This window comes from Sphaerodactylus townsendi, linkage group LG13 (assembly GCF_021028975.2).
Source record: "Sphaerodactylus townsendi isolate TG3544 linkage group LG13, MPM_Stown_v2.3, whole genome shotgun sequence".
Lineage (NCBI taxonomy): Eukaryota > Metazoa > Chordata > Lepidosauria > Squamata > Sphaerodactylidae > Sphaerodactylus > Sphaerodactylus townsendi.
This window is the reverse complement of record NC_059437.1, coordinates 22,753,354-22,767,478: the sequence shown is the minus strand read 5'-3', so window position 1 is coordinate 22,767,478 and position 14,125 is coordinate 22,753,354. Positions and strand designations below refer to the sequence as shown.

At 42.0% G+C, this 14,125-nt stretch overlaps 1 protein-coding gene across 1 annotated transcript; it reads left to right on the top strand.

Moving 5' to 3' along the window:
* The first annotated feature begins 5,499 nt into the window (after positions 1–5,499).
* Positions 5,500–13,548, top strand: UBE2A (ubiquitin conjugating enzyme E2 A). Its single transcript, XM_048514105.1, has 6 exons — positions 5,500–5,878; positions 6,143–6,223; positions 8,868–8,893; positions 9,717–9,806; positions 10,562–10,650; positions 12,268–13,548. Exons 1-6 carry the CDS (start codon positions 5,835–5,837, stop codon positions 12,394–12,396), a joined length of 459 nt encoding a protein of 152 aa, XP_048370062.1. The 5' UTR covers positions 5,500–5,834; the 3' UTR covers positions 12,397–13,548.
* The last annotated feature ends 577 nt before the right edge of the window (positions 13,549–14,125 follow it).

Here is a 14,125-nt window from a genome sequence, read left to right as displayed (position 1 = left end):
TAAGGTTTAATCTAGAAAAGTACAGGGTGAAATGTGATAAGCAGATTCAAATACAGAGATCATGTAAAGATTTAGCTAAACTAATTCATCACCTGTGAAGGATGGATTATGCTAAGATATTAGCAACTGTTGGAATTAAGAAATCACACATTTTTAGCCCTTAAGGTGCCCTTAAGGTGCCCTTAAGGTGCCATTAGATGCCTGTTTTAATTTTGCTGCAGGAGCCTCACTCGCCTACCCATCTGGAATTATTATATGCACAGAACTCCTTTGGTACTGTAGTGATTTATAGGCTGCATTTTTCCATTGCTATTAGGAACCAAGCCCCACTGAATGAAAATAATTCACTCATCCGTAAACCAGATACAGGAGCAGACTGTTATGTATTCATCAACAAAATAAGTGAAACAAATTTATCAACAACAGAAATTTATAGAACAACATTAAATAAAACACACTCAGTTGTAACAGGTCATCACAGCAGCATTACTCATCATAAAATAGTTCTGTTCTAAACTCAGTGCGGTGTAGAGGAGACTGTCAGACCAGGATCTGGAAGACTCAGGTTCAACTCCCCAGAATATTATGGGAGCTCACTGGGTGACCTGACTCTAGTCAAACACCTATCTCACAGGGGCTCATTCCGCACATGCAGAATAATACACTTTCAAACTGCTTTCAGTGCTCTTTGAAGCTGTGCGGAATAGCAAAACCCACTTGCAAATAGTTGTGAAAATGGTTTGAAAATGCATTATTTTGCATGTGCGGAAGGGGCTAGGGTTATTGTGAGGATAAACTGGAAGAGAGGACAGGTATGTAAGCATCTTGGGTCCCTAATGGAGAGAAAGGTGGGGTATAAACAGTGGTGGGATTCAAATAATTTAACAACTGGTTGTTTACAAGCACCATTTTAACAACCGGTTCTGCCGAAGTGGTGCAAACCTGCTGAATCCCACCACTGGGTATAAATAAAGTAAATAAAAAGTGAAATAAACAAATAAAAACAGTTAAAATCCTTCATCGAGAACGACCAAAAAATGAATATTTCTAGAGATACGATTGTCGTGCTAAAAAAGAAAGCTGTCATAAATCTTCCAGTAGTTTAGCACATTCAGAGGCATATGAGAACCATAGTGATATCATAACTGGGTTTCGCCATGGGAGAGAGCTTTTGTTTAGCCATAAAGCTCACTGCTGGCTGTATCTCATGCTAGAGCAGGGGTAGAGAGTTACAAGAATACTTAGTGCTATTAGGGAGGAAATAAAAGGCACCTTGTGGATTTCATACTGGAAAGAGCGATTATGAGCAACAGCAACTGCAGGGGAGAGAGCAGTACTGTCCAAACTGTGATCTGAAGAAATACTGAGATTTTTTGAAAGCTTATCAGGTATTCTTATTTATTTATACCGTACTTTTTTTAAAAACTGGGACCTAAAGCATTTACAATGCTGTTCTCCTTTCCCCCATTTTATTTTCGCAACAACTGAGTTAGGTTAGATGTATAAGCATAAGCATAAGCATTTTATTGTCATTGTGCCTTTTAGCAGAAATTTGTACAATTTCAGACTCATGCATCCACCCATCAGCCCCAAATACATCAATATGAAGCAGCGGAGTTTAGCATAGCCACAGCTCTAGAGTAGAAGCTGTCTCTAAGCCTCTTTGTCCTAGTTCTGAGGGCCCTGTATCGTCTGCCAGATGGTAGCAGTTTAAAAAGAGAGTGTGCTGGATGAGATGGGTCCCTTAGAATATTTTGGGCTTTATTTAGGCTTCGGGCATTATAGATTTCTTCCAAGGAGGGGAGAGGGCAGCCGATAATCCTTTGTGCAGTGGTGATCAACTGGAGAACCATACACAGATGCAGTAGGTTAGGACACTCTCTATGAAGTTTTCCATCTAGTTGTTGCTTCCTTAAAAGTCTCAGAAAGTACAGTCTTTGCTGGGCTTTCTTAACCACAGCGGCAGTCTGTACGCCCCAGGTCAAGTCCTCTTTAATCCCACCCGCTCCACTTGATCTCCATTTATAGTCAAGGGCTGAATTTCCTGATATTCCTTCTATAGTCGGTCTGAGAGCAGTCGGTCCACTTCATTCCGATAGGCAGACTCATCCCCTCTACAATCATATGTATAAAGGGTGAACAGTAAAACGTCCAGACAAGAAGTCCCTAATCCACAAACAGATTGAATGTGAGAGTCCAAGATCCACAAGTTTTGTCACCAGTCTTTGTGGCGAGATTGTATTAAATCTTGGAACTAAAGTCCGCAAAGAGCATTCGCACATAATTCCCCTGCTGTTCCAGATGCGTCAAAGCGTCCTCCCGTAGATCTATTAGTCCGATATGCGAACTGATGTTTATCAAATGTATCTGGAAGGCAAGAACTAATATGCCTATGGACCAGTTTTTCAAAACACTTCATGATGATGGGGGTGAGTGCCACTGGTCTATAATCCTGAAGATTGTCAGCAGGACTGGGATAAAAAGCGCATTCCTTTAACACCCGACCGGGAATACCATCCGGTCCAGCCGCCTTCCTTGGATTCACAGCCCTCAAAACTTGCCTCACCTCATGTTCCTCCACAGAAATGTCATTGTTTGGTTTATGGTTGGTAATTTGTTGAATTCCCTGCCACACCTGCCTCATGTTGTTATTATTAAAATAGTATACTTTGCCTCATCACCAGATCTGAAAGCAATATTCCTGTCATGCAAAAGTCGCTGAACCTCCCTTGTCATCCAGGGTTTATGGTTGGAGTAAATCCGGATGCGCTTATACACAGTAAGAGTGTCTGTGCAGTGGGTGATATAACTCAGAACAGCAGTGGTATACTCCTCCAGATCTGGGTGGTAGAAAACATCCCAATTTGTTGTCTCAAAACAATCTTGAAGTAGTTTAGAGGCATCATCAGGCCAGGATTTTACAGTCAGTTTACAGGATTTTACAGTTTTACAGTAGGAGGAGTCTGGTGCTATACACCAAGCTACTAGGATAGACAGAGATTTGAAACTGGGTTTCCCAGACCCTAGTCTGTCACTGTCATCACAATCCCACACTTCAGTTAGAAGGTACATGTAATGTCAAACACAAAGGGCGGCAGGAGATGAACACCTACTAAGAACAGAGCTTTGACAGTGGAATTCCTTCCTCATAGCTGTGCTCTTTAGTTTAAGGCCTCCTTAAAAAAATTATTCACTCAGGTCTTTGATCGATTTTAGTTGCATATTCTGGGGTCTTGTGTTGGTTTTAATAATTTGCTTTTGCTCTGGTTTTTGTTATTGCTTATTTACTGTGTTGTTTAATTGCCTGTTCAATATGAAAGACTCTGGCCGTTTCCGCATGGCCCATTAATGGCGCCCTGGGGACGGGATAAACGCCAGGGAGCCATTCGTACAGGCGGCGCTGCTCTCCCTCTGACTCCACTCCCTCTCCCCCAGGGCGGCATCAAGCCGCCCTGAAAAACAACCCTTTAAAGGGTTGTTTTTCCTTCAACAGCGTGTTCCCGGCGGCGCGGTGCGAACAGCACCGCCGGGAACATGCTGTTTCCCTTCCCTGTTCCACTCACCGTGTCCCCGTCGTCGGCCTGCTGGCCGTCGAAGCCCCACCCATGCTGTCCTCCGACCCCTGGAGGTCGGAGGGCAGCGTGGGCGGGGCTGCAACGGCCAGCAGGCCGACGACGGGGACACTGCGAGTGGGACGGGGAAGAGGCGGCTCCGTGCGGAGCCACCTGCCGTCCTGTCTGGAGGCCGCCCGCATGCTTCCATGCGAATGGCCTCCGCCTCCACGCCGGCGAGAATTCTGCCAGCGTGGAGGCGCCTCCACGGCCGTGTGGAAACGGCCTTAGAAACCTTGAGTCATGAAGTGGAGGTATGCTGTTTTTTGCCCACGCCTAGTGATCATTGCCCTGACCTGGATGGCCCAGGTAGCCCAATCTCATCAGATCTCAGCTGCTAAACAGGGTTGGCCCTAATTAGGACTTGGATAGGACACCATCAACAAAGTCCATGGTTGCTGTGCACATGCAAGCAATGGGAAACTACCTCTGCTCATCTCTTGCCTTGAAAACTATATGGAATTGATGTAAGGTGGCTGTGACTCAATGACACATTCCACCACCACTGATTGTCTGTTACATAAGAGAATATTGGGTGTAGTCTTCAACCTTTCAGATCTGGGATCCAATGAGCTGGAAGCACATGACATCACAATAACATGACATCAGAGTCATATGACAGGAAGAGCAGGAGCCAGACTTATGCTCCCATGGATGTCAAGACTAAGACCATAAACAGTATTCTAAATTGAGTGTATGGCTGGAATGTTTAAACATTTTTAGATGTTTTATTTAGATGTATTTTATAAGTATGATGTTAGCTGCTCTGAACCTGAAAAGGGAGGAACAGTCTGTTAAGTCTAATAAATTGAAATGAATATATTGCTACACAAATGCTAAGTGTCTTTGAGTTATTAAATATTGAAATCCAAATGCACAGCCCCATTAGCGTACTGCACTCAAAATAACTACAGCCCTATGGCATCTTTAAGATGAACAATTTTATTGTTGCAATCCCAATATTTAATTTTAAATGCATGTATTTTACATGCTATTCATTTATTGGGAAAACTTACATGACAATAAAATGGTTCATCTTGAGCCAGCTCCAGTGCTTTGTTGTCTTGGTTACTACAGTTTGCCTCTGTGTTTGTCTGCTACTTTTCTATAATCCAGTATTTTTATTAATTATACATGGAACTCGTGGAAAGTAGTTTAAATTATGCATTTTTATTATTGTGGCAAAAATAACAATGTTAGCTTGTGCAGAAGCTGATACCACATCGTAATGGCCAGCCTGAAAACTGTCAAAGATTGTTTATTTTTAGTACTGGCAGTACACAACTACAAAATTGTAAGTCCTGGAAAAGGGGAAAAGCAGCAAAAAAGGAAATCAGTGCCTAAGACAGAATTGGAAGACACAGTGTTTCCCTATGCAGCAGCATCAAGTTTGCAGGCAAAATAAAATCCCCAAATAAAAATACATGATACCTTTTTTCCAACAGGCCAAGATAACCCAGACCAGTGCACACATTCTCCAGCACTGTTCATCATGCATAATCTTTCCGCACATGAAGAATAATGCACTTTCAGTCCACTTTCACAATTGTTCACAAGTGGGTTTTGCTATTCCGCACAGTAAAATCCAGCTGCAAAGTGGATTGAAAGTGGATTGAAAGCATGTGCAGAAGGGGCCTTTGCCTAGGACAGCACTACAAACCTCACTAAATATTCCGGCTTTTCTTTCCCAGCATGCGTCCACAGGAGCTACCTGCAAAGAAGTGTTGTAATGCCAAAGTAAGCCCCGCCCAGAGGCGGGGCCACTCATCATTTACCGACCAGTAAGAAACTCTCCCCTACGGTTCCTTTAATACGCCCTGTTCTTAAGGGCGGAGCCTTTTCGGTCGAGGAAAAATAGTCTCAGCCCCTTTTCCTTATGCACCGCCTCCCTCCCCCTGTAGTTTATATAGTGGTACAGCCCCAGCTGGTTCAGCTGGTTCAAAGGCCGTCTTGGTCCGAGCTCTTCCTCTTCCACATTAAATCCGTGGTACAGTCCGGTACCGCCCAACAGTCGCGACCCCTGCCGTCGTTAAAGCGCCGGATGAGTTCTTGCTCCCCCCCTTCTTAGCGAAGCGCAGTGGTAGTGCCCGCTATCGCACGGTAGCCGCCACCTCACTCGGAACCAGCTCCTGCCGCCTCGTCCGTCCGGTCGCCGCTCTCGCCTCCTTCGAACCTGCCTTCCCCGATTCGGTGTATGAGTGATTTATAACCGCTAACCCCGTAATGTCCACGCCGGCCCGGAGGCGCCTTATGCGGGACTTCAAAAGGTAAAGCTGAGGGAACCGGGTGGGGGGGGGGGGGAGAGGTGAGGCGATCCAACATGGCGGCGGCAGAGGGAGCGCTACGCCATTGGCGTAGCGTCAGATCCACGCTCTTAGTTCTTGCGGTTGCGCTGCTTGCGCATGTTAGGGGATGAAAGCCAAATCGGGTGGGGGGTTACGTCATTTGCGCCCATTGGGTGGAAAGCGAGACTCCTTCGGTCCCCACCTCTTTCTCATGTTCTTCCCGCCCCACCCCACCCCCAAAAACAGACTACAGGAGGATCCTCCGGCTGGAGTAAGCGGAGCCCCGTCCGAGAACAACATTATGGTTTGGAACGCGGTCATCTTCGGGTGAGTCCAGTTTTCGCCCTGCAAAGTTGCTCCTCCTATTGTTTTTCTTCCTTTCTCCCCTCGAAGTATGTTGTTTTGATGTATTTGCTCAGCGCGTCAAGTAGTTGAAGAACTTAATGTTATAAAGTACACAGCATATTACAATATAAGGGGAGAGGGAGACTGAAGCAGGATTCGAACTAGAGGCTGGTCCACTTACCCGGCCTAATATTATTGCTAATAGACGTTTGTATTCTTTCAGCTGTGTAAAGGACCTCACAGGCAGTGTTGTCATGTTGTAGTGGCTCTGTGAGGTAGTATTATTTCAATTTTTGTTGAAGCGGGAGAGAGTGGTTGCCCTTAACCCCGCTAATAAGCTTGAGGGGAAGTTTAAACTAGGGGCTTCCTAATTTCTGCTAAGCCCATTATTCTATATAGCAACTGTCCAGATCAACTCTATTGAACGTCTACAGCTGTAACTTGAAATGTTAGATCTGTGCTTTCTCATTCTCCATTCTTTTGCCAGCTGTTTGTCATCTTTACTATTTTTGTCTCTTTAGCCCATCTTGATAATTTAATTTGACAAAAAATTAAAACAAAAACAAAATGGAATTCATGTTTCCATATTAGAGAGGGGTTGCAGCTGTGTTGAATTCTTCTGGACCAATAAAATTGTTTTGATGGTTCTGTTGAACATATGAAGTTACCCTGTATAGTGAGTAACATTCAGCTATCAACCTTAGCATTTTCTTCTCTGGCCGTGGCTTTCCATGGTGTAAGGCAGAAAGAGGCCTTCCTCATATCTTTTACCTGAGAGCTTGTAACCAGAGATACTAGATACTCAACAGTGGAAGGTGTTTACTTATACAGTGCACAGCAATTGCCTTACCACTGAGCCATAAACCGCTGCTCTAGTAAAAGTCTCTTTCAAAACCTAGATCAGTCTGTGTTCTCAATTATAATCAACGTATGTCATTATCAAAACTGTTTCCTGTTTTTCTAGCAAGAAGGTCCGGTCAGTCCATATAGGGCTGCCCCACTTTTAACTGCACAGCAGCCAAAGTGGGTTGGACATTAGTATATCTCACCCACTCCTGCATACTCAGAATGCCTGGATTGCATCTAACAACCTCTTGAGGGTGCATACTATAAGGACAAAAATGACTACTTTTCAGGATGTCATTGATAATGCTGTCATTGAACCCTGAAGAAATTTCATAGACGACTTGTTTGAAAACCACTGCTGTCTATCTGTCTCTCATTTTTATCCTGCCCTTTCTCTGAGGAGCTCAGAGTGGCGTTCATGATTGTCCCCTGCTCTGTTTTATGCTCCCAACAGTCCTGTGAATTAGTTCAGGGTGAGAGTGAGGGTAACTGGACCAGAGTCATTCACAAAGTGAGCTTTAAGGGTAAATGGTGATCTGAACCTGAGTCTTGCCTATTCTGATCCAATCCTAATTATTGCATGACACTGCCTCAGTTCACCACACAGTTCCACATATTTTCTTTTAAAGACCCCCAAGCATGTCTGTGTGCCTTAAGGCTGCCTGAGGAAGTCCCATTTAGAACTGGTGACTTTCCTCTTGTGCTGAAATGTGCTCCCAAGTGAGGTCTGCCAAGCTAGTCCTTTACTAAACTTCAGAAAAGTGGTTCTTCAAGAACTGAAATGCCAGGGAGGTGGCTCTTCAGGCAAGTTTTTCCTACTCAAGGTTCTCCTTACTTCTTGATCTGTAAATGCTTCCAGGTCGGCTTTGGGGTAGTCTTTATATTATTTTATTATGTTTTGAGAACTTAAGCTAAGATACAAGTAACAAGTTATCCTGTCACTGAGCCTCAGTGATGCCAAACTTTCCTCCTAATTTTCTGCTTTTGCGTAATAGGTTAGAGAAACACTTGGGTAATGTCTGTTTTTCAGAGTTATTAAGGATGTTACTTTCACAGCTTGTCCCTCGTGGAAATTAATCTTGTGTGCACAAATGTACATTGGCAAACAGTTTTTTTTTATTGCCCTTGCCTCTGTCTTTTTCCACTATCAGAATTTACTATACATGTTTTGATGTAGGAATCTGTTTTACTGCTTATGTTATCTCCCTAAAATGTCATTTATGCTGACATTAGTGAGAAATCTTCAAGACTTCGGCATATCTGGTGAAAGTGCTCAGCAGAGTATGTTGTTTAACTGTAATCAGAGGAGAAACAAATATCCCTGTCTTGATTTGGAGAACTTACCTGGTCACATATAATGAATGCAGTCAATGTGATCAACATTGTTATATTTTTGTCTCTTTAGAGACTGCAAATACTATTAGCTCTGAGAAGGCAGCCCTAGCAGGCCATAAATGCTAAGAAAGCTTCACCATGCTCTTTAACCAGAGACCCTGATATGGTGATCTTATGTATAGTAGGTCTGTCCTGCTTTTGGTCCTGGATAGGAGAAAAATTAGCTGTGGCAGGAAGGTAGAAGTAGGTAACTGACCCTTGAGTAACTGACCCATATGTAGAAGTGGCAAGTCTGATCAAGGTTGTTTCTCCTTAATCTTTGCTCATGCTTATCTCTGTGTCTGTGCTGGAGACAATAAACAGTTTATCCTCTTGCAAATGCTAACTGCCAGTTCAGTGATGTATAACTATTCGTGAGATGCTGACGTCCTCTCTATTCTTTCAGGCCTGAGGGAACCCCTTTTGAAGATGGTAAGTGTTTGAAAATACCATTCTCTAATGTAACAAGTGGAACAAAAAGTTTGTATAATCCATTCCACATCAAAATGCTATAACATAATTTTTATTATAGAAAAAGATGCTATTACCCATGTGTTTAATATGCTTACAAATGGGCTACGTGATGTCATGCATTTTTACTTGTAAGTCAGTCCCACAATGGAAATTGCTGCTAGGTTAGTACATATAGAAGCACAGCTAAGTTCTGTTCAGCAGATTTATCAGTATACTGCATTTGTGTGCGTGTATATGGAAGCCAGGATTTAGGCTGAAATACTCCCCTGCATTGACAGGAATGCTGGTGATGTTTATGAGGCTTAATAAATACTACTTGGTCTCCAGGCAAATATGGCTATAGGAGGTTGTTTTACCATTTGGCAACCAACCAACTTCAGTGTAAATTGCTTCCTCCTCTCACCCTTCATGGAAAAGTTGCAGGTTAATTTCTGGAAAGGACAATAAGTTAGTGGGGAGAAGAAGCTTCAATGGCTGAAATACAAGCTTGCAAATTAATTTACTATATAAATATAACTGCTGCTTGTTTGTATCATTATACAAAACTTATTCAGGCAACTGTGGAAGCTCCATGTTCAGGAGCAATGTATCCTTATCTAATTAATTGTGCAAACAGGAAATGGCTCTTCCACCATTGTGCTTTGACTGCCATTTAGAGGGAATTCTTAATAGGTCTGTGGCTTCGACATTTAGGGCTACCGTCAGTTGTGCTCAGGGAAAGCTCACTTGTAAAGCACAGTCACTCTGGAAAAGATACTTAGAACTTTTCTCTCAATTGCAGGAACTTTCAAGCTTACAATAGAATTTACAGAAGAATATCCAAACAAGCCACCTACTGTTAGATTTGTGTCTAAAATGTTTCATCCAAATGGTATGTGTACATCTGAAATACAGTGATATGTAAATAAAAATAGACCAGATTTACTGATTGTATTTTATAGCCATGTTTCTCTTAAAGTTGTGTCTCTGAAAATCTCATCCCACTTAGTTGCGAAATGTCTCATGTATTAAACGCTACATTGCATTGACTCCTCCATTCTCTGAGATGAAGTTCCTTAATATTAACAGTAAATGCCTTTGATTCAATTAAATCTAAATTATTATACATCATCTCAGTTTTGGGTTTAATTCCTTTTGATATTTCAGCTGTATAACTTGTCATGGAGCCTTAACAGTAAAATACTAGATGTTTGGGGGCTGTGCAGTCACAAACAAAACAGAACAAATTAGCTCTGACTCTCTTCCTGCTGCTAATATTTTAATAAATTAGCTGTTGAAGGTTTTATTTTAAATAGTGTTCCTGTCTTGGGGTTAAGGTAAACTTCAGTTACTGGCATAGGCCTTTCAAAGGAAATGTGTTCATGCTACTTAATCCTTCCTTGGGGTACAGTGATGTGACTACCTTCATTATCATAACTGAGGTTACAAAGAATTTACAAATCTCCTGGGCTTTTTCTATAACTTACATGGCAATCAGATAATTGATCAAGCTCTCAGATATATGCTGCGTGGGTGATATTAGATGTTTATGCATCCCATCTTGGCAGTGAACTGTAAATGGCAGCTAGCAATAAACAAAATTAGTGATTGCATCTTGTTATGAAACCAATTAATTTCCTTTTGTAGTCTATGCAGATGGTAGTATATGTCTGGATATTCTTCAGAATCGTTGGAGTCCTACTTATGATGTGTCGTCCATCTTAACATCCATACAGGTAACATTAGCAGTATTGATAATAACTTGCCAGTAAAGTTTGGGTTCTGTTTATGTACCCACATGACTATAGAAACTGTATTGCATGAGAACAAAATTTGAGTCCATTAGCACAATGAAGACAAACAAAATGTTCCATAGTACAAGCTTTCATTAGTCAGAGCTCACGTTGGCAGATATTTGGTCTTGTAAGTATCTGATGAAGCGAGTTTTGATTCAGTGAACATTTCATTGGAAAACTTTATTTATCTTTAAGGTGCTACTGGACTTAAAGGCCCATTATGCATGGAACGCTTACCTTAGGGCTCTTTGCAGTAGAGCTGTAGTGTGGTCTCCTCACATTTCCCTGTTACACGTGAAGAGGCATTCACTGCCTGCTCTGCAGCTTGCTTGCTGAAGTCTCAGCGGGCCTCTGCTTTTCCTGGTTTTCTTAACATCATCCATCAACTCCATTAAAAGCACAGATCTCATCGCACCCAGCAGTTGCAAGAGAAAAGGCTTTGTTAAAGCCCTTTAAATTGAAGTTATATTGGTATATCTGTAATTGCAGTTCTATCGATATTGTAGTTCCTTTTCAAAAATAACCCCTGCAAAGCAGTTCCATGAACCACACTCTGCTGAAAAAAAGGACCATATCCTAGAACTGATATCCCCCCCCCCCCCCAACACACACTCTCCCATTGGAAAAGAGAGAAATTTTTGTAATTCATCCTACAGACATCCCCTTCCCCGCTGTTGTTAATTGCAATGGCTCTGGAAGCAAGGGAAAATGGCTGATCTGCCTTTTGGAAGTTTTCAAATGCAGTAAAAGATAGCGATTTTGCAATGATTCTGTTTATATTAGTATACTGATATAATAAATAACATAAATTGAAGTAATAAATCTGAAAAGGGGGAAGGAGAGAGGAGTACACAGGAGTGCCAGGGAGTGGAAGGGGTGGGTGGAGGGAAGATGTCTGGGGCAAAGCTGTCTTCAACGGCAAATCTCCCTTCTCTGGGGGCGAAGAAAATTAAAGTTGCGCTAGAAGTGGTGTTGCTTGGTGTGGGCAGAATGGAAATTGAAAACAGGCCTCGGGGAAATATAACCATACGAGAAATCTTGCTGCAATGGACATTCACCCCCCCACTGCGCAGCAGACACCTTGTGCATAATGGGCCAAATTTTGTATTACTGTACTACGAACTAACATGGCTGTCCACCTATACTGTGTGATACTACACTAGCAGAGTTCTGATTCCTAACCATTTAAAAGAATTATAAGCCATTTAGCATAAAAGACTTGTGGCCTAATAGATCATTCATCCATTAATGTCCTTGGCATAATCTTACAAAGGAAGATCTTACACACACATGCATTACTGTGAAAGATCCTAATCCAGACATAAGGCTGAATTGTGTTCCAGGTAGTCTGCATGTTGTGTTTGTGGTGGGGCGTTGATTGCATGACATGCCGCTTAGTTACTAGTGTTGAGAGTAGAGCGTGTGGGTGTCTAACATATGAGACATTGACATACACACAGCTTCGTTTGCTGCTGAATGTTTCTCTTGAGTTTCCCTCACCAGCCAGAATGTAAAATCCCCTGCTAAAGCCTGACCCCTCTTTTCTTTTCAAAACAGTCTTTACTGGATGAGCCTAATCCAAACAGTCCAGCAAACAGCCAGGCAGCTCAGCTATACCAAGAGAATAAGCGGGAATATGAAAAACGGGTTTCTGCAATAGTAGAACAGAGTTGGCGTGATTGTTGACCCTGGATGATGCAAATGAACACTCTGATGAGGAAAATATATGTATGAAGTGTCTGAGTCATCCTCCTCCTAGCATCACTGCATTTACTTTGAAAGCAAAATAGCTGTTGTGCTGTTGCCACCCACCCTCGCTGAAGCTTCTTTCTCCTTGGACATCAGAAAGCACCCCTTCCCTCCCCTTTGAGGTCAAATGTACTGTACTTGGGTTACTTGTAAAAGAATTGCTGAGGCCGAATTCCATCTCCAGTCTTAGGGCAGTATTGTGCATTTCTGTAGTGTACACTAAGCTTTTAATTGTAATTGTGTTATACACAGTGATGCTTATGTGTAGCTTGATTTAAAAAAAGGGATGTTTATATACAATATACATTTTTAACTATGACTCAAGTGCTGATCTGTCCAGGCTGGTCATTTAGCTGCTGGTATCATCTTCACTGCATCTGTAAGTATTATGTGAACAACTAACTTTCCTGCTGTTTCTCATTCTTTTACTGGATTTTTTTCCCTGTCAAGCAACGTGATAACGTATTTGCAGTTGCAAAATCAGATTCCATTTCAAACGGAGATAGCGAGGGGGATGGGGTTGCTCTCTGCTTGTACGGGTCATGTACAAAGTGATCAATTACTGTAGGGAGGTAGCATATTCAAGGTTAAGTACAACGTATCCTTCTGTAGGATATCGCTAATTATCATCGAGTCCTTGAGTATGGCTACATTGAAGGGTGAATTTACTAGATATGAAAATAATTTGGCCACTAGTAAGAGTGTAGAGAAAACAGTCTTTTGAAAACTGACTTTTCTTTGAGATTTTAATCCTTATGTGTGTTAATGGGATAACTAGCCCCGGCCACTTTGCTTTCTGTTGAAAATAGTAGGAAGTTCACAAGTGCTACTTGCTGCATGCTTTGTTCTCTTCTCTCTCCCTGCCCTTTTACAAAGCTGTTCAGTCTTTGAAAAAGCATTTTTGTAAAGCTGAGTTTGTACATTTGGATACCTTAAGCAGCAGTGTGGGAGGAGACTGATCAGTGTGTTTGTCTGCTCTTCCAATGTCTTCTGTGTATACATTGATCTGTTGAGTACAACTTTGCACAAGTAACCCATGTAAGAAACTGTACATTTTTCAATTACTTGTAAATAAATGTGTAACCTTAAGTGCTTACTGTTTAAAGAGGCAAAATGTGTACTTGTAGTCATGAACAAAGATTTTCCTAAGTCTAAGTTGATATTAATCAAGGACTCTATGTGCCTTATGGACTCTTATTTTTTTCCCTAGTAATACCAAATACTGTGCACTCTTTTAGCACACTTTATTAGTATTTAAGAGAAAGCTAACCCTTATGTCATCATGCAAAATAAAGCAGTAGGGTTGAAATATTTAATATAGCAGCTCAGAAAGGTATATGCCTGGGTTTTTGTCCCTGTGCTTTTGACACATTTCCGGAAGAGTTAAGTCTTCCTATGCTGCCCTTCTTTGTCACATTCTCAAAACATTTGGTTAAGTAAAGAGTTGATTGCCATTTGTGTCGCATGTTACCAAGTAGCTGGATCTAACTGTGTTTTTTTCCATGAAAGGTAAAGCTTGTCTCTGGGACCTAGGCCAGTATTGTCTACCTTCAGCACCTATGTGGAGGGGGATCTGCTGGTAGCAAGCAGCTCCTAAGCAAAACAATATGCAGGAATACATTTTGATCAGTTTGGAAGAAAAGAATACGGCACCTTAACTAGCCTC

What these genes read in the sequence shown, in the direction of transcription:
- UBE2A (XM_048514105.1), top strand. Translation starts at nt 5,835, where the DNA reads ATGTCCACGCCGGCCCGGAGGCGCCTTATGCGGGACTTCAAAAG. An exon ending in CTTATGCGGGACTTCAAAAG is followed by an intron (nt 5,879 to 6,142) that starts GTAAAGCTGAGG and finishes CCCCAAAAACAG; the next exon opens with ACTACAGGAGGATCCTCCGG. An exon ending in CCATCTTAACATCCATACAG is followed by an intron (nt 10,651 to 12,267) that starts GTAACATTAGCA and finishes TTTTCAAAACAG; the next exon opens with TCTTTACTGGATGAGCCTAA.